Genomic DNA, 20,202 nt, shown 5'->3' on the forward strand with positions numbered 1-20,202 from the left:
GACGCCGAAATTTAGAACAATATCAAATGCAAAACATGCCTGCGCTTCAGCATTTATATTATTTTTGTTTATACATCACTGTTTTTATTGTCCATTTAATTATTGGCAGTATAATACAAATGTAAATGTTCCAGTTTAAAGTCGCTATATATTATAGGGCAAATTGAGTGTTGAAAAGATTTCCAAGTATTAAGAACATTACTCTGATAAAGGTGAGCGTACTTCTGGTGCATTGCGGTGTTACTCTGATAAAGGTGAGCGTACTTCTGGTGCACTGCTGTGTTACTCTGATAAAGGTGAGCGTACTTCTGGTGCACTGCGGTGTTACTCTGGTAAAGGTGAGCGTACTTCTGGTGCACTGCTGTGTTACTCTGATAAAGGTGAGCGTACTTCTGGTGCACTGCGGTGTTACTCTGGTAAAGGTGAGCGTACTTCTGGTGCACTGCGGTGTTACTCTGATAAAGGTGAGCGTACTTCTGGTGCACTGCGGTGTTACTCTGATAAAGGTGAGCGTACTTCTGGTGCACTGCGGTGTTACTCTGATAAAGGTGAGCGTACTTCTGGTGTAATGCTGTGTTACTCTGATAAAGTTGTAAAGGTGAGATACTTCTGGTGTAATGCTATGTTACTCTGATAAAGTTGTAAAGGTGAGCATAATTCTGGTGTAATGCTGTGTTACTCTGAGGTTGTACGGTATTGCACAGCTCAATACCGTACAACTAATATGCAAATGCAGCAGGTGTAAATAGACGCCTCCTAAGACGTAGCATCGGATCTTCTGCAAGATCATCGGCAATCCGAGTAACCCTGAGATTATTCAGATTGTCCCTGGTAGCTCCGGTGACAAGGCCAGGGAGTCTGCGTCGGTAGGCCTCAAAATGGGGTTGAGAGGTCCCAGATGCCGTCCCCGCTTAACCTCCTAAACACAGCAGCATGTCAATCATGTTGCTTCTTGGGGGACCTGCAATGGATCTTGCAGAGGGAGACCAGCACATGAGCAGTACAGATCCTGCGCATGTGCGGGTCTCTCACAATTGGCGTAGTACGCCAACCATTGGGTTGGCGTATCCTCTAAATCAGACCTCAGATGCGGTCATCCTCGCGGCTAATTGAATTGCCATTTGTGGGCTTGTTCTTTGGAACTCGCAGAACTGATATTAGATCAAAAGGCTGATTCTGCAGGAATTCCAGTGATCGTGGCATCGATGCCCTGTGGGTATGAAATAACCAATACTGTCTGTTTAGAAAGAGGAGCACATCCCCCTGACAAGACAACCTTCTGCAGCGTCATGAAAAAGAGCACGTTGGATGTGATTATACTAAGCACAAAACAAGAGTTTATGTACTTTTCATTTCAGTAATGCACAGCTTTCAAAATATACTCATTTCAAATAGTGGTATCACATGCTCTGTAAATGTAAGTAGTGTATCATAGAACAGCTGCATTGACCATTGTACTTTCCTTATCTAACCGTTTGTTTTGAGGTTTGTGCAAACGTAGATTCTTCATTTATTTGTGGCCAACTTGAATACCAGGAAAATGCCTCTTAGCGTTGCTCAAACTAACAGTTACTTTTTAAGGTGCACCTTTAAAATTTATCAAAATCCTTGGAATTAAGTATTCAGTCAGAATTCTGCCATGTTAGCCCTGATTAGAGATAAGGAAATTCTTACTCAGTCTGTTATGGTTTAGGGACAAACTCTTCAGAGCGCTGAACTTTCCCATTGACGGAGGTAAAACTTCTATCTTGTTACTGGACAGGTCTATGGTACGTAGGTTAGCCGAAAGCCTCTGCAGTTCTTCAGGAAACTTTAGAGAAAACATGAAACAAGTAAAGAAGGTTATCACTTTTATAAAGAGAACAGCAACCCTACAGCATATGATTTATAGTCTAAAACAGGGTGTCCAAACGTTCTTCTAAATACGGAGTTCCATAGGCAGAGCATACAGTTTAGATGAAGAGATAGGGATGGAACCATGGGCCCCAGGCAATTGTCCCATCTGCACCCACTATAATCCACCACTGCTGGGACCCCAACACCTGCCCTGGTACTAACCCTTCTTAATGCATCATCACTTAAATTTTTTGGTGTTGGGTGCAGCACAATGATGCATATCACTCTTACCCCCATTTAGCCTATAATCCTTTGCTCGGGATTCCTCACTCCCATGTCTGCAGTCACTGTCACCTATGTCCCAGCCCTGTGCACACCCTCTCTAAGCGACATGCCTGGCACTAGCTGGGCCGCTCATCGCTATGGCAACCCCATGTTAAAAAGAGCATCTCATAGCTGTAACAAGTCGTATGCATAACATGTCCTTGGTCTAAAGCATAGTGGTTGGATATTTGGCTGCGGATGAAAATGGACCCTAGTGTGAATAGCTGTGTGTTTTTGTGGTAGAGAATGTATACTGTAAATCCGAATGGGGGCAGAGACTGCTAAAATATTTTCTGGACAGAGCTGCATAATATGGTGTCACTACATAAATATATTAATAATAATATAATATTATTAATAACAGCCTGCCTCTTACCTCAATCAATCCTTTGTCAGTGAGTTGGAACACACCGGTCTTCTGTGCTGTTTCCAGATGGGCTTTTAATGCACTGTTTCCCATGATGGTCAAGAAGACCACCCTCCGTAATGGTAAAGGATAATACCACCTCTCACAGAGCACTCGCAGACGAGTTTCCTACTTATTAGATTAGTGCCGTCCTACTGTAATAAGACATAGAAACAAATAAAGACAATATTTCAAAACAATGTAATGATAAACAGATAGAATCTCTTTTCATGGTTGTCCAACACCTGTCTAGAGGCAAAACTAATCCTCACTAGAAAGGCATTCTGGTTTTCATTGACACCTCTCGGAGTGTTTAGGGCCTCATTCAGAAATGACAATGCCGATATTTACGCAGATTGAGGGATTTTTTAGCCATTGTGCATACGTGAAAGCCGTACTGCGTATGCACAGTGGTTTGCGATTACGCCCGCACAGATGATTCATACGCAAAGTGTGTGACAGGTAGTCAGCGTATGGGGGAGGGTAACGGGGGGTGGTTAAGGAAACGCAGGTGTGTTGGGACAGATTAAACGCCCTTCCATGAGCGTGCATAAATTAGCCATTGTGATCTCCTTCACAGCATGAGAGCTCTCAGCGTGTCAGAAGAGACGCAGTGTTGAGACAGGTCAGACTTGACTCAGGGGCTACGTGGCTGTCTGATCTGCGTCGATGTTCCTGATGTTTATGCTGTTGCACATTGTCGGAAGGATAGGAGAAACTTTGAGGGTATAAAAAAAAATCAGTGTGAAGACCAATCCTGCATCCTTGGAGGACATACCTGTAAGAGGACATCACAAAAATATGCTGTATACCTCTGATGTAGGTATGGGATGAGGATTCCTACGAATCTCTATGTGGACATTTTTTACCGCTCTATAGCCTGGGAGGGAGAAACGTTCAACTACTTATACTGTTGTTTTATAGGTCAGCACAACATTTGTCAAATCTTTTCATTTGCTGATCTTTTGTATTTGGTAATATATCACTTGATACAAAAGAATAGCAATTTATACATATAAAAGGGGTTGGGTACGGGATGCCGGCGCTCAGAATCCCGATACTGGTATACCGACAGGGTTAGGATACAGTTACCCCAAGTATCCTAACCCTACCCCTCCCCGCACCTTAAACCTAATTTCTGCCTAGTAACTAACCCCACTACTTACTGTCGGGATTTCGGCGCCGGCATCCCGATAGCCGGGATTTCAGCTACCTCCCCTTTAAAGCGCTCATTTAAAGGGATATTTTCACAATTTTACAGCAGTTATGCGGAGTTATCGTGCTTGTTTTATGCAGTTTCATCCACTATATTTTGCAGAACCTCTTGTTATTATATACATGGCTGAAGTGTGTTCTCTGACTGTATAGCACTACATAATGTTATGTTACATGTGATCCCTGTCTTCCATCTGCAATGTTCTGCATCAGCACACAACATAAAGTAGCTAGACTAGAGCAATAGATTACAAGCCGATTTAAGAAGCTTTTGCTGTGTATTCATTTGTCCTTGTGCAGTCAGATGTCTGCAGTGCTTTGCAAGCTGTTGTATACCTGAGTATATTATACAATACTGCAGATGGAAGACAGGAAGGATATGTATTATTGAGTAATTATAATACATATTTTGAGGTGGTTGTGGAATCTGCCTACCAGTTACTCACTATTTATGAAGGAAAAACACTTTGGCAAGTCTGCATAGAGGAAAGTCATACATAAAAAGGTATAGACAGCAGTCATAAATGTACTCTGTAATGCATGTGGGAGCTACATCCTCTACACCCACTATGTGATCTTACACACCTACTCCAGCACACCTAATGCTGGGTACATACTACACAATGTGTCCTGGACGATATGTCGGCCCAACATATCGTGGCTCTGGTACACATTAGAACAGGGTAATGAAAGATGGAACGACCCCTTGTTCCGTACTTCATTACCTGCAATGGGGCCGAATGCGAGCACGGGCAACCGGATGATGTCGCATTCAACCGCGGGAAAGCGCATATCGGCCGTACACAGTGAGTGATGCGGCCGATATGTCGTTTGGATTCGGCCAGAAACTACAGATTGTGCCGACATTGTCTCAGTGTACCCAGCTTTAGTGAAAATTCATTCAAGCACATCTGTGTGAGCTGCCACTGTCTTTAGCAGGCCTGCCACTCCAATACTCCCAATTACTACTTCCCCCAACCTCAATGCACTCATCTACTGCCCCCACCCCCAATATGACTGAATGTAAATTACTACCCTGCTCACCACTAATGTGCCCATCAGCTCCCCCACCTCCAATGTGCCCAATATTTATACTACTACCCTCCTTCACCCTTAATGTGCCCAAATTTTAACTTTCTACTCTGCCCACCTTCAGAGCATCCAACTGTAAAACTATTATTCCTTCCATCCCCAATGCTCCCATCTACTCCCTACACCCTCAATGATCACTACTACTCCTTGCACACCCAACTGTAAACTTTTACTCCCTCCACCCAATGTGCTCGGCCTTTCAATCTTGCACCTCTTCACCTTTCAGTCTAGCTGTAACTTTGTTGGTGTGGAAATTGTTGTAAAGTAAAAATGCTTTCAAATACAGAAGTGTTAATAGTTTATTTTTATCAATAAACAAAATACAAAGTGAATGAACAGCAGAAAAATATAATTCACATCAATATTTGGTGTGACCACCCTTTACCTCCAAAACAGCATCAATTCTCCTAGGTACACTTGCACACAGTTTTTGAAGGAACTCGGCAGGGAGGTTGATCCAAATCTTGGAGCACTAACCACAGATCTTCTGTGGATGTAGGCTTGCTCAAATTCTTCTCTTTCTCATGTAATCCCATACAAACTTGATGATGTTGAGATCAGGGCTGGGTGGAGGCCATATCATCACTTCCAGGACTCCTTGTTCTTCTTTACGCTGAACATAGTTCTTAATGACATTGGCTGTATGTTTGGGGTCGTTGTCCTGCTGCAGAATAAATTTGGAGCCAATGAGATGCTTCCCTTATGGTATTGCATGATGGATAATTACCTGCCTGTATTTCTCAGCATTGAGGATACTATTAATCCTGACCAAATCCCCTACTCCATTTGCTGAAATGCAGCCCCAAACTTGGAAGGAACCTCCACCATGCTTCACTATTGACTGCACACACTTATTTTTGTACCGCTCTCCAGCCCTTCGGCTCAGAACTGGCAGAAACCAGTGGGACCCAGGTACACTCATCTACTGATCGGAGTCTGGCCAGAAGTGGTCTTCATGGAAGAATTGCGGCCAAAAGCCTTTGACGTGAAAACAAGGCCAAGCGACTCAACTATGCACAAAAACATAGGGACTGAGGTGCAAAAAAATTGCAGCAGGTGCTCTGGACTGAGGAGTCAAAATTTTAAATATTTGGCTGTAACAGAAGGCAGTTTGTTCACCGAAGAGCTGGAGAGCGGTACAATAATGAGTGTCTGCAGGCAACAGTGAAGCATGGTGGAGGTTCCTTGAAGAATTGATGCTGTTTTGAAGGCATAGGGTGGTCATATCAAATATTGATTTGATTAACAAAGGTTTTATACCTGCGCACTGTTTTGGGTTATGTGAATGAAAAATTTATTGTTTTGGAGAGCAGCAGCACATATAGGTGATCAACCTATTCAATATGCAAAGAGTATGGATAATGTGCTGCACGCTTCCTTTTGTGTGTCTCTTTATTTTGGATGTGCAAAGGTCTGATGCTGTCTTATACTCTGGGTATATTTAATGGTTAGTGTGATAGAACTTCTGATCCCCTATAAATACACACACAATCTACTTGATATCTGGTTAAATCATATTTAACTTTACTTTAATTGTCAAGATAAAATATCAACAAACAATTCTGAGCTTATCCTAAAGCATGCACAGATAAAACATAAAAGCTCTCAAGTCTTTATGCACATAAATAATGCACTTCACTTAATGCATAAATGAATAATGTCATTCAAGTATGTTTGTGCAGATGTGTACATGCAGGATCTCCGAAATTAGCTACCTCTCCGGATTTCAAGCAATCCCCGGGTCCCCCAGGGCCTGCTTCTCATGGAAGTGCGGCTGCCTTCCTGGGAGGGGGATGTGTCCGGTTAGGTTTTGGAGCCGGGAACCGGGTATCACCTCCACCAAAAAGACTCACCTGGTAATCCTTGCACCGTCTGTTGCTTCTTCTATCACACTAACCATTAAACATATCCAGAGTATAAGACAGCATCAGACCTTTGCATATCAAAAATAACATAACACACAAAAGGAAGAGCGCAGCATATTATACATATTCATTGATTTCATTTAGATTTCTTGTGTTCATTCACTTTGTATTTTGTTAATTGATAAAAATAAACTAATAACACTTCTATTTTTGAAAGTATTCTTAAGCTAAACTATGTGTACCCAGCGGCAGTCCCGGCAGGGGTGCCGGCATCGGTAAGTGCATACACACTTGTCGTTGCCAGCAACGATGAACGACGGTGGGTGGGGGCCATGCTACATTTGGCAGCATAGCATCGTTAACGATATCCCCAGATCGTACTGCAAGTACAAGCGACTGGGGATATTGATAACGACCCGCGGGGGTGGGGGGGCGCATTGTTCATTGTATAATTCGTACACACTGTATATATATCGTTTAAAGCACAGGTTCTCAAACTTGGTCCTCGGGACCCCAAACAGTGCATGTTTTCCATGTCTCCACACTAAATCAAGTGAAATAATTAGCTCCACCTGTGGACGTTTTAAAATGTGTCAGTGAGTAATGATTACACCTGTGCACCTGCTGGGTGACCTGCAAAACGTGACCTGTGTGGGGTCCTGAGGACCAAGTTTGAGAATCACTGGTTTAAAGTAATCGTCCAGTGTGTACGGGGCTTTACTTTGCACCATTTTTTCCACACCTGCCTAAAACGTTTGCAGTGAACTTGGCTAATTGTCCTGTGTGATCTACCATGTACTATTCTATTTTGATTTGTGTCCCAACCATTAAGTACGGCACCATGTGACCCTTGTGGCGCCTTATAATTAATAATAACTATAAACTTCTACCCAAAAACACACTCACCTCCAATAGCACAGCTGTAATCCTCAACTCTAGCACCCCCAAAACACAAACTGCCACCCACTCCAACTAACAATCATATATACTGCTACCCTCCCATATGTACACTTCCACTCACGCCCCCTCCCTCCTTTCCATATAAAAGACAAACACTCAGTACTTCTCCTCCTGCCCCAACTCACCTGACTGTATATATAGTATTTCTCCCACCTGACTATGGACTTTATTGTGCCATATTTCCCAGCACAATAACCATAAGGTTGCGTTCACCAGTAGCAGCTACTCCCTGCAATCCCAGACTGACTGGCACATCCACAGCGCTTTTTCCGGAAACAACTCCCCATTCCAGAGCCAGTCCCTGACAAACACAAGATGGCGCCTCATTAGCATTATTTTTTTTCCTGCCACACGCAATATGGCGTCACTACTACGGATCGCTTATCAGACCATATTTGATTGCCGTTTGTGATTGGGTAGACTAGAGCATATTTGAGCGCTTACTTTTGGATTGTAGAGAAGGAAGTAGTAGTATTAGTAGCTTGTGTCTAATAGTGCATGGTGTGTGTACATGTTATTGTATAGTGCTGCTGAATGCAATGGCGGCCAATCCCTGGGATCCTGTCCAGCCCACCGCAGCTGCCCTACTGCTGGAGAGGTGCCTGGGAGCCGGAGTCCTGACACAGGTACTGCAGCTGGTGTAGTGTGTGAGCACCACATATTACATTCATATCCTTTAGGGTACATGCATGTTTCCATGTTATACGTAAGTTTTGCTGATTTTAAATAGATTTTTCAAAATTTACATTTTAACATTTGGAAGATTGCTCTAACAAAGCAGAATTTATTTCTTATAATGATATAATATATTTCTACTTCAGGGTCCATAGGGGGTCCACAGGGTTGACCTTGGGGTATAGCTGGATCTGGATCCATGGGCACCACGCAGTTAAAGCTTTAGCTGCTCCCAGGATGCACTTTGGTCCGTCCTCCTCTATACCCCGCCCCCGGCCACAGCACCTCAGTTTGAGTTGGTGCCCGGCCGGAGTCGGGTCACCTGCGCAGGGGGGCTGCAGGAGCAGCCCCCAAAAGCTTTCTATTTTTATTTAAAAAAAAAAAAAGAGCCTGTTAGATTTTTATTTTAAAACAGAGGCTCTAGTGTGGCAGCGACGGGCTGTCTATGCAGACGCCCACGCTGCCGCTCTCCTTCCCCGCTGGCGCTGCGACGCCAGTACTGCACTGGGGATCGCGGCGGGAGGCCAGAGTCCATACTAGCCGGACTCTGGGTCCCTCCCTGGACTGCTGCCGGAGTCGCCGGGGACAAGGTAAGCCGCGAGTCGCCGATTAGCGGCGGCTCGCGGGTTTTGCCTGCAGATGCAGTCCTTTGCCCCCTGGTCCTAGGGGACAGACCGGGGGCCGCTAGCGGTGGCGGCGGGCTCCCCCTCTGAGGAGGAATAACCCGTGGGACCACTAGACCACCAGGGATATATGGCAAGCGGGATGCCGGCAAGCCCTGGGGTTAATATGCTAGCCAGGGGAGGAAGCCTTCCCTGTCAGTGGCTCCTCCCCTCAGCTCAGCGCGCCTTTCAGCACGGAGTCTGGCGTCGCTGAGCTGCAGCTACTCGGCCACTCCTCCTCTGAGGTCTCCAGCGGCCATTTTCTCACAGTGGCAGTGCAGATCTTCAGGGAGCACGCGGACCGGTCCCCCTGTGTACCTCTCCCCTGATTAAGGACAGCGTACACAGCACTATAGCCCTCCCAGACACTGAATCTGGGCAGGTTGATTGTAGTGGAAAGGTGCAGTGAGTATATCTTCCTGCATGGTATGTGACTTTTGCTAGTGCTGCCTGTCTGTGCTTATTTTCTACTTACTGTCAGCTTATACCTATCCCTTTACTTCTCCTACAAGCCCTACAGGTGTGTGGGGGAGGGGCGTTTCTACTGACCTCACTTATATAGATCACGTATTTGTGAGGTCCGTCACATACAGTTGTGTGCTACTCAGTGCCATATTGTGGGCTGTTGTTCAGCACACCGGTGAGTGCGTTTTACTTCTACCCTGGTGCCAGATATATAATATATTCTGTCATGTCAGACGAGGAGGTTGAGCGCTCAGTGGCTCCGGTGTTGGCCTCCTGCGGACGCTGTTCTGCAGGAGTAGATAGGGAGGATTTGTCACAGGATGGCCTGTGTAGTCGATGCCAGGTGGCTCCTGGCCCATCCAGACCTTCTCTGGCGCAGGAACCACCGTGGGCGATGTTTTCTCAAGTGCTGGTGTCTATTGCGGACCGTCTGTCGGTCCCGACTGCTCTCCCTACTAGGTCGTTGTCCCAGCCGACCATCCCCCATTCCCCGGGTGTCCCGCAGTTATTGCGGAGTCCTCCTGGGTCTCAGTCGGTGGGTCCCTAGGCGGGGTTGCCTATGTATATACAGGCTTCCCCTGTGCCGCAGCAGCCTGTGGTACCTTTTCAGGCCCCTATGGTGACTCCTCCACCCTGGGTGGATGTGCTCTCCAACTCCGTGCAAAATTTGGCGGCCGCTTCCTCAGCTTTTCAGTCAATGTTGCAGACTGACATGCCTTCTAGGATTTCAAAACACCCACTCATGACACGGGCTGCTCAGGTATCGGACTCAGAGGGTTCCTCAGATGATGGGGAGGTCCCTGATGACACTGACTCGAACGCCTCGGTCCAGGAAATGGATACCAAGTTGTCCATTAATGTGCGAGCACTAGTTAGGGCGGTGCGAGCTATTCTTCTTATAGAGGATGAGGCACCGGTTCCTAAGTCGAAGTTTCCTAGTTTCAAAAAAACTAAGGTGGCTTCTGCGGTGTTTCCCCTGTCGGATCAGTTGACGGATCATATGGCGGTAGCTTGGCAGGCGCCCAGTAAGAGATTCCTTCCTCAGAAGCGGTTGGCTTCTAATTACCCCTTCCCTGAGGCACATTGTAAAAAATGGGAAACTCCACCGGCGGTGGATTCCCATGTCACCCGTTTAACTCGGGGCGCCACCTTACCATTACCGTCGATATCCTCGCTGAAGGATCCCACGGACAGGAAAGTTGAGACTTGCTTAAAGTCTATTTACTCCCTCTCCGGGGCGGTGGCCCGACCGTCCATGGCCATCTTCTGGGTGGTCAAGGCCATTGAGGGGTGGGCCAATGCATTGAAAGATACCTTCCCGGACGACGCTCCGGATGTCCAGCGGGCGTTGTTGGGACAAATGAGGGACGCTGCTTCTTACATTGGAGAAGCTTCTTTAGATGCTAGTCTGCTGACCTCGCGGGTATCGGCTGCAGCGGTGTCTGCCCGCCGATCCTTATGGTTGCGGTCCTGGAGAGCGGACTCTGATTCAAAGAAAGGTCTGGAGGCCTTACCTTTCAATGGGGAATTACTATTTGGTCCGGACTTGGACAAAATAGTGGACACCCTGGCTAAATCCAAGTCGGCCTTCCTCCCTTCGGCGGCACTGCCTGCTAAGGTTCGGAGTTCGGCTTTTCGTTCCTTTCGGGTTCAGGGTAAGGCGAAAGGTCAGTCCTTCCCGAGACAGTCTGCGAGTAAGACGGCCTCTAAACCCAAGAAGCAAGCCTGGAGTGCTCGGCGCCCTTCTTCCAAGCAGGAAGATAAACCTGCGGCCTGATGGGACGGGCCTCCCTCTGGGGGACCTCAGAGTGGGAGGCCGACTTCTTCTATTTGCCCAGTGCTGGCACAATACCACCACGGATGCCTGGGTTCGAGAAGTGGTCTCCCAGGGGTACGCCCTGTCTTTTCGGCACAGACCACCCCACCAGTTTTTCTGCACAAGTCCTTCTCAGGACAAGACCAAGGCGTTACAGGTTCAGGAGGCTATAGAGTCCTTGCTGAAAGCAGGGGTCATTGTTCCCGTTCCTCTATCACAATGAGGGACGGGGTATTATTCGTCTCTGTTTCTGGTGCAGAAACCCAATGGTTCTCATCGCCCTATCCTCAACTTGAAGTCTCTGAACAAATTCCTCAGAGTTCCCAAGTTCAGGATGGAAACGTTACGTTCCATCATTCTGGCGATGGAACCGGGGGATTACATGGTGTCCCTGGACATCCAGGACGCCTACCTCCATGTTCCGATAGCATCTTCACATCAGCGGTATCTGAGGTTCGCTATCCTTCAACACCACTATCAGTTCCGGGCGCTACCCTTTGGTCTCTCCACGGCACCGAGGGTGTTCACGAAGATTATGGCGGTCATGGCCGCACATCTTCGGAACCAGAATGTACGGCTGCTGCCGTACCTGGACGACCTCCTGTTGCTGGCGAGCTCCCCGGAGGTACTGCTTCAACATCTCCACCTGACGATCGCTTGCCTGCAAGCACACGGGTGGTTGATAAATTGGAAAAAGTCCTCCCTGATTCCATCACAGCGGATGGTTCATTTGGGAGCCCTGCTGGATTCGCGTCAGCAAAGGATCTTCCTGACTCCGGAGAAGGTCGCCTCCCTACAGCTGCGGATACGCAGTTGCCTGAGCCGTTGCCGCCTGTCGGTCCATTCGGCTATGAGAGTTCTGGGGTCCATGGTGTCGACATTCGACATGGTGGAATTTGCCCAGTTCCATTCCCGGCCCCTGCAGGGGCTGATTCTATCAGAATGGAACGGGTTACCTCACCGGATCCGCTCTCAGGTGCTGGTGTTGTCTCCGGACGTTCGGCTATCTTTGGCTTGGTGGCTTCAGACAGCTCATCTGGTCGAGGGGCGCCCATTTTGGATCCCGGACTGGGTCCTGCTCACGACGGATGCCAGTCTCCGGGGTTGGGGGGCAGTGACCGGCTCTTTGTCGCTTCAGGGTCGTTGGTCAGCGGAAGAAGCACTTCTCCCCATCAACATCCTGGAACTGCGGGCAGTATACAGGGCCCTGCAGTCGTCCGGCCCCGCTCTTCACGGAAGGGCGGTACAGGTGCAGTCCGACAACGCCACCACGGTGGCGTATATCAATCACCAAGGCGGAACTCGCAGTCAGGCAGCGATGTCGGAGGTGTCTCGTATCCTGACTTGGGCGGAGGGTCACATTCCAGCGATCTCGGCGGTCTTCATCCCCGGAGTCCTCAATTGGGAGGCGGACTTCCTCAGCCGTCACGACGTGCATCCCGGGGAATGGTCGCTTCACCCAGAGGTGTTTCAGCTACTCGTGGACAGGTGGGGACTGCCGGAGCTGGACTTGATGGCCTCCCGTCACAATCACAAGTTGCCCGTTTACGGGTCAAGGACAAGAGACGCAGGTGCAAGTCTGGTGGACGCGCTGTCGGTGAAATGGACGTTTCACCTGGCGTATCTGTTTCCTCCGATATCCCTGCTTCCTCGGGTTCTGCGGAAATTCAAGCAGGACGGCGGCATGCTCGTGCTGGTAGCTCCGGCGTGGCCCAGACGTCCTTGGTACTCCGATCTCAGGAGCCTCTCCATCGACGCTCCGTACCTTCTTCCTCAGCGTCGGGACCTGTTGTCTCAGGGGCCCTGCCTTTACCCGGATCTGGGTCGGCTGTCTTTGACGGCGTGGCTCTTGAGACAGCCGTCTTGAGGTCTCGGGGCTTCTCCAGTTCGGTTATTGGTACCATGCTCAGGGCAGGCAAGCCTGCTTCAGCACGGATTTATCACAGAGTGTGGCACACTTACTTTCAGTGGTGTGAGTCCAGACATTATGATCCTCAGGTGTTCCGAGTTTCTAGGATCTTGGAATTTCTTCAGTCAGGATTGGATCTCGGCTTACGCCTTGCATCTCTGAAGGTTCATGTGTCCGCCTTGTCCGTGTGGTTTCAACGGCGGATTGCAATACTACCAGACGTTAACACCTTTTTCCAAGGTGTTCTCAGGATCCAGCCTCCCTTTGTGGCTCCTTGGGACTTGGCGGTGGTGCTACGGGTCCTGCAGGGTCCTCCGTTTGAGCCTCTTGAGGCGGTGGAGCTCAAGTGGCTGACATTTAAGACGGTTTTTCTCCTGGCAATTGCTTCGGCCAGGAGGGTGTCTGAATTGGGGGCGCTTTCCTGTCGCCCTCCTTTCCTGATTTTTCACCAGGACAGAGCGGTGCTCCGCACTCGTCCTGAGTTTTTGCCCAAAGTGGTCTCGAAGTTCCATATTAATCAGGAACTTGTTGTGCCAGCTTTTCAGTCCCCTGATCTTTCAGCTGGTGAGACTTCCTTAGATGTGGTCCGGGCGCTTAGAATTTATGTAGACCGGACGGCTTCGGTTAGGAAGTCTGATTCCTTGTTTATCCTCTTTGGTTTTCACAAGAGGGGTTGGCCTGCCAACAAACAAACGTTAGCCCGTTGGCTTCGTTCCGTTATTTGTGAGGCTTATGCACAGGAGGGCTTACCTGTGCCAGCCTCTGTTAAGGCTCATTCCACTCGTTCTGTGGGTCCCTCTTGGGCTGCTAGACGTGGCGCTTCTGCTGTTCAGCTGTGTAAGGCGGCCACTTGGTCTTCAATTCAAACGTTTTTGAGGTTCTATGCGTTTGACACCTTTGCCTCTCAGGATGCATCCTTTGGGCGCCGGGTACTCCTTTCAGCACAGGAGCGTCCCCGCCCTTAGTTGTACTGCTTTGGGACATCCCCAAGGTCAACCCTGTGGACCCCCTATGGACCCTGAAGTAGAAAACAAGAGATATGGTAAGAACTTACCTTTGTTATCTCTGTTTCTACGAAGTCCATAGGGTCCACAGGGCGCCCGCCCTGACGCACCTGGCTTCAAATGGGCTGTGTGGCTGGTCACCGGTTTTCCGTCTCCCATTTCTGTGAGTATGGTTTCTTGTGTGTTCCAGTCTTCCTTCTCTCTGTTTAGTCTCCTCCTCCGGCCTTGGCTGCTTACCAACTGAGGTGCTGTGGCCGGGGGCGGGGTATAGAGGAGGACGGACCCAAGTGCATCCTGGGAGCAGCTAAAGCTTTAACTGCGTGGTGCCCATGGATCCAGATCCAGCTATACCCCAAGGTCAACCCTGTGGACCCTATGGACTTCGTAGAAACAGAGATAACAAAGGTAAGTTCTTACCATATCTCTTGTTGTATTTCTTATAGTATAATCTAGCATATGCATGTCACTACATCTAAATACGAAAAAAAAAAAAATCCTCTGCACTCACCATGACCAATATATTTAAGAACCTGTCTGTTATATAGCTACTGTACACTGCCCTTTGTTTTAGAAAACAGAACTTTTGTTCCATAGTTTATTATAATAGATAATTATATAGGGCCATTATATTCCATTGCACTTTACAATTGGGAACAAACAGTAATAAATCAAGATTGGGTAATAGGCTGACAGCGAGGTAATCGGGTCCCCCCGCTTTATTGATCAGCTCACCCCACAATCTTTACCAACCATGCAGACCTTACACAGAACTAAACCTGAAGCCAATTAGAATAACAACACAGTATTGCTGTGATTTATGGATTGAGTTTTGCCTGCACATAGATTAATATCAAGGCAAGTACTCCTCCCCAAGCAGTAGCAGCAATGATTGAACACTAAAGTAAACCTATTACACTAAATGGAGAAGAGTGACAATATAGTTCTGTAGTGGACATGGCATTCCAGATGCAATATAGGAATCACAACCATGACTCTTAATAGATTGCTAATGCAAAGTAGAGGTCTTAGGACATGGGAGGGCTGCCAGAATTGTCCTGTTTATGAACCTATACTTTGCCTGTAATTCAGGGCAGCAGCCCCTTAAGTCACATCTGGAATACAAACACGTGACTGTGCATAAAAAAAATCTCTAGCAGCTGACAGTGTTAATAAATTCTACTTTAATGTGACTAGAATGACCTGGATCAAGCATGGGAAGAGACCGTGTGCTTTCGCCCTGTAAAAGAGCTGGAAAAGATATCTGCAGTACAGGCTGAAATCAACCAGGTGACTCATTTCTCCATGTTATCAGTGCTCTCCTTTACTTGCTACTTATTTGAACTCATTAAGAAAGTAAAGGTGCCCACACACTGGACGACTCGCAAAAGATGCAACGTCGTCAATGATTTGCTTGAACTCCCCGTGTAACTCATCGGCACTCCTGGACAGATGATATCGTGCTAAACTGTGCAATGTGACTAACGACCTATGGTGCGTCCTTAATTATTTTCAGTGCATCGCTAAGGAGATTGTTCAGCTCTTACCTACTGCAGGCAAGATCTGGCAAACGACCTACAGGACCGCGCATCGGATCGTTATCGTTCCTGAAAGTTGCACTATTTGCATGTTTTTAAACGATGTATCCTTCCGGTGCATCGTTTTTGCGCAAATCGGGCCTAAAATCATCCTGTGTGTGGGCACCGAGACAGAGCGTGTGTTACTCAGAGGCACACGCATAGCGGCTGCATCTGCAGATGTATTAGCACACAAGTCAGACGCATCTCAGGTTGCACTGTGTAGATGGCATATTCATATGTTAATGTGGGTAACGATCCAGCTATTTCAGATGGCTCTCTAAAGGTGGGTACACTCCTCACAGATATATCTAAAGATGATGGTCGTTCATACACACTGAACGGCCATAATCTGCTTGTGCCCTTGGGTCCTGGCGGGCAGTGGGCGGGACACTGTGGGCAGGTCGGGGACTTGTCCCACCCCCCCTCCTCGCGGCTGCCGCTGTGTTTGTACACACCTGCCGATGGACAGATATGTCTGCAGACATATCTGTCCATTGGCTGTGCAGCACAGCCAATGCGATATGTCGGCAAACGGAGACGTTCACCAACATATCGCGGGTACACATTGGCCGACGTGCAGCAGATATATTGATCGGTCAATGTATCTGTCAGTGTGTACCCAGCATTAGATAGGGCTGATGCAAATCCATGCTGATAAAGACGGCCACTGCTTTGCCCATCGGATATATAGGGGCAGTACAGCTGATATAGATGGGTGGAAATCCATATAAATTTTCAAGCAAGCAAATCGCCCACAGGTGTGCCACTTTGTATACCGCTCAGCATCAGGCATAGTGCTGACATTCTTCCTTTTACTTACATTTAAATAAATCAATCATCCTGGAAAATAACCATAAACATATTGCGGTCACCAGTAACAGCAGCTACTTCCTACAATCCCAGACAGATTCTTCCAGAAATAATATAAAGTTTTCAAAAGTAATGTGATCGTGTTTTTGTCAGGGTAAGGCCTCTATTTATTACCAGTTATTTATATAGCGCACGCATATTAGAGAATGTTTGGCCATTCACATCAGTCCCTGCCCCAGTGGAGCTTACAATCTAAGTTCTATACCACATGTACATACACACGTTAATTTTTGTTGGGAGCCAATTAACCTACCAGTATATTTTTGGATTGTGGGAGGAAACCCATGCAACCACAGAATATACAAACTCCGCACAGTTAGGGCCGTGGTGGGAATCGAACCCATGACCTCAGTGCTGTGAGGCAGTAACTATAACAATTACACCGTCTGTGCTGCCCTTTATCAAATGTTTCTTCATAATAAGTTTTGGCAATAGCAGCCTAGAGCCCCCTGAGATCACAGGTTACCCAACATGTGTTTTGTCTGTTCCACGTGCCCTGTGTGCTGACCTCGGTCTTAAGTTCCATTTTAGACCAACCCAATACTCCCATTTTAGATTCATGTTATGTTTATTTAAATCGTATCTTATTGTGAATATAGGATTGATGAGCCCATATTCTCATGAATACAGTCCCGCACGGTAGATGTCTATACTATGTGTAGAGGGGGCACTTTAGGAATACTCTTATTTTCTCCCTTCTGCTTTTCAGAAGAGACTGGAACTAGAAATGCTGAGGCTCGAGAAGGAGACGGCAGATATCGCCCATCCGTTTTTTCTCAGTAAGTCGTCATGCTGACAATAACATGTTATCAACCTACTGTGTATGCGTGTAACTTTATTATTGTTGGATAAAGGCTACATGGTCCGGCAACTGTCTGTTCTAGTGTTTTCAGAATTATACCCGGGATGTGGAAGTTATCTGGTCTCCACAGTCTGTATTAAATCTATACTATAATTGTGTTTTCACCAAGGTAATACAATCTGACTGCACTTGACTTAATTCATTGAAAAATGGAGACAACTAATCTTACCCCACACTCTCGTAATATCGCTCACTATATTTATTGTAAAAGAGAACTGGAAACAGATGTTAATCTTGGAACTGCTTAGTATAAGCAATGACTTGTAGTTAGTTTCAGATCCCCCACTGTATAGCATTTACAATGACGTTTATATAACTTTTAAATGTCCAGGTAAAAAATATGAGGCCCTGCAAGTAGTAAACAGCCACCTGGCGGCAGTGCTGAGAGAGAAATCGAGTCTGCGGCAGAGGCTGGTTAAACCATTGTGCCAGGAGAACTTGCCCATTGAAGCTTCATATCACAGGTAACGTATCATCAACATGGAAAAACCTATGTTATGTGATTTTTACACATGCACTATACACACAAGTATCTCCCTATGTGTTATTAATCTGACTCTCAGCGTTTTGTTTAGTGTGTGGGCAGCAAACATCAGTAATATGATTTATCAGTTTATTTCTAAACTTGCGCGTATGATCCTCCAAATTCCTGTTAGATTTATTTTCTGAAAATGAATGCATGTAATTCCAGGGGAGTGATGTCTGACTGGTTTGCCAGATTGTTTGTGTGTGTGTGTGTGTGTGGCCACAAACCATCAATTCAACCTAAACTGCTCAGATTTTGGTTGTTGCGTGTATGACCATTTTGTGCCCGATGCAATGGAAATCTGTTGCTTTTGGCACAGAAATATGATCGTATATGCATTGGCTAGCTGTAACCCTGGTCTCCGCTGCTGATTAGTATAATGATCATTAATAACCATAACTTTATCTAATAGGAACATTTGTGCTAAATAGATTAATAGATAGACCCAAAGACATTTTGGTTTATGTCTATTTTTTTTAACATAAATGAACCAAAATGTTACTTTAAAACTTTGCTGTGTTTTTGGTGTAAAACTAAATAGAGGATTGAATTAACTATATCATTCAAAATCAAAAAAGGCAAGAAGTCCACTTCAAAATCATCAAACTTTCTTTCTAATGCTCTGTGCTCTATTTACTTATCTACACTCCTGATTCAACTGAATTTCAAATAGATGATTTCAGGGAAAGTTTACGTAATAATATATAATACTCTCTTCCTATCCCTGGATCTTCCTATGTGATCGTGCCTAAAGCTGGGTACATACTAGGTTGACTTGAAGGCTGACTGCTCGTTGCACCTACTGAGTGGCCAATTCAGGTAAGCGTACTGATCGGCCACTCAACATGTTGTTGTCCTGATGTCACAGCTGAGCGGGCATTTGAAATTGCCCGTCCATGTGTGATGTCAGTACCTGCAGCAAGAGTACGGGTGGTCTGCGGACAGCCCATACACTGCCAGATGCACCGTTATATCTGCAGATATATTGGGCATTGGCTGTGCTGCACAGCTGATGCTATATGTCTGTAAACAACGTTGTTCAAAGACATATCTGGGATAAACACCCGCCAGCGATATATCGGCTGTTCGATTGAACGGCCGACATATTGCCCATTGTGTACCCTGGTGTAAAGTGTTTGCCACAACAATATTCCACTGATTCCTGTAGCAGTTTGTACTGCTGAGACTCCTGTGAGCCATTAATCTAGACTATGCTTTTGTGCAGGTTTGTTGCTGAACTGCTACCACTTGCTATTAAATTCATTGAGAAGCTAGAAGTATATATCCAGACAATTCCACAGATACCAGAATGTGCTAAAAACTTGGTAAGAACAACTCCATGTTGTCCACTGCTAGGAACTGCCGTCGGGCAGTGATAGAGAGGAACACGGGAGCATACTGACGTGTTCTGTGTCTGTTACAGGATAATGCTTTGGTCAGGATGGAATCTCTTGAGGTCGATCTAGAGAAGCTGACTGACCAGATCTTGACTTGGAGAGAGAGAGAAAATAAACTACTTCAGAGCAACTTCCAGGTCAATGCTGACGCACACTCCAGCAGTATGAAGGCATCTACTAACAATTTTCCATTGACAAATAAGTAATAGTTACACTTCTTAGTCTGGTTTGAGACAGTATCATGAAAGATGTAACCTAATGCCCACACATCTACCACTGTTTAAAGTGCATCTATTCTATGTCCTACCCTCAGTGGCAGCAGCTGCATTCTAATTAATTTTGACTGACAAAATGGCTGCTTCCACTGTGTACAAGTCACAGGTCCCTTTTTATATAATGTATTATTAAATACAGTGTCTAATAGGACATTCTTCCCTAAGCTACTTCGTTGTATGTGCAATAAAAATAATATTGATTTAAACAAACAGCTGCAGTAATCAATGGCTCATCTAGGGGACATAGGCAACTTTCTTGCCACAGGTGGAAGTTCTGTGAAAACTAGATTCACCCTGACAGCTGCACATGCTGAATGGAAGATATACAGGAGGACATCCTAGGTTTGCTGTGTCCCTTGCAGCTTTTATTACTGTCTCTAAATAAAAGACCTGCCAAAATCCTTGGGTTTAGCACATTCAACAGTAATGCAGTCTCCCAGAGATCTTTTTTATGCTGGGCTGCCGT

General features: G+C 46.4%; 2 protein-coding genes across 6 annotated transcripts in view; one reads left to right on the top strand and one right to left on the bottom strand.

The window, feature by feature from the left end:
- LRRC57 (leucine rich repeat containing 57) overlaps positions 1-8,014 on the bottom strand; it is a 26,081-nt gene extending 18,067 nt beyond the window's left edge. Inside the window, exons 1-4 of one of the 5 annotated variants that reach the window (XM_088461365.1) lie at positions 7,852-8,014; positions 5,259-5,537; positions 2,537-2,721; positions 1,675-1,810 (exon numbers count right to left, since the gene is read on the bottom strand). In XM_088461365.1, coding sequence (XP_088317491.1) covers positions 1,675-1,810; positions 2,537-2,620 — 220 coding nt within the window. In that variant the 5' untranslated portion in view covers positions 2,621-2,721; positions 5,259-5,537; positions 7,852-8,014. Of the gene's footprint in view, positions 1-1,674; positions 1,811-2,536; positions 2,722-5,258; positions 5,538-7,644; positions 7,720-7,823 lie in introns of those variants that run through there. The other 4 variants (XM_088461364.1, XM_088461363.1, XM_088461362.1 and 1 more) reach the window with 4 other exon arrangements.
- HAUS2 (HAUS augmin like complex subunit 2) lies at positions 7,827-19,946 on the top strand. The gene is made up of 6 exons (XM_088461367.1): positions 7,827-8,324; positions 15,424-15,516; positions 17,386-17,455; positions 17,870-18,002; positions 19,290-19,389; positions 19,488-19,946. Exons 1-6 carry the CDS (start codon positions 8,238-8,240, stop codon positions 19,665-19,667), a joined length of 663 nt encoding a protein of 220 aa, XP_088317493.1. The 5' UTR covers positions 7,827-8,237; the 3' UTR covers positions 19,668-19,946.
- Positions 19,947-20,202: the final 256 nt, after the last annotated feature.

This window comes from Taudactylus pleione, unplaced genomic scaffold (genome assembly GCF_031769625.1).
Source record: "Taudactylus pleione unplaced genomic scaffold, aTauple2 ptg001041l, whole genome shotgun sequence".
NCBI classification, from domain to species: Eukaryota; Metazoa; Chordata; class Amphibia; order Anura; family Myobatrachidae; genus Taudactylus; species Taudactylus pleione.

What these genes read in the sequence shown, in the direction of transcription:
- HAUS2 (XM_088461367.1), top strand. Translation starts at nt 8,238, where the DNA reads ATGGCGGCCAATCCCTGGGATCCTGTCCAGCCCACCGCAGCTGCCCTA. An exon ending in GAGCCGGAGTCCTGACACAG is followed by an intron (nt 8,325 to 15,423) that starts GTACTGCAGCTG and finishes TAATGTGACTAG; the next exon opens with AATGACCTGGATCAAGCATG. An exon ending in TACAGGCTGAAATCAACCAG is followed by an intron (nt 15,517 to 17,385) that starts GTGACTCATTTC and finishes TCTGCTTTTCAG; the next exon opens with AAGAGACTGGAACTAGAAAT.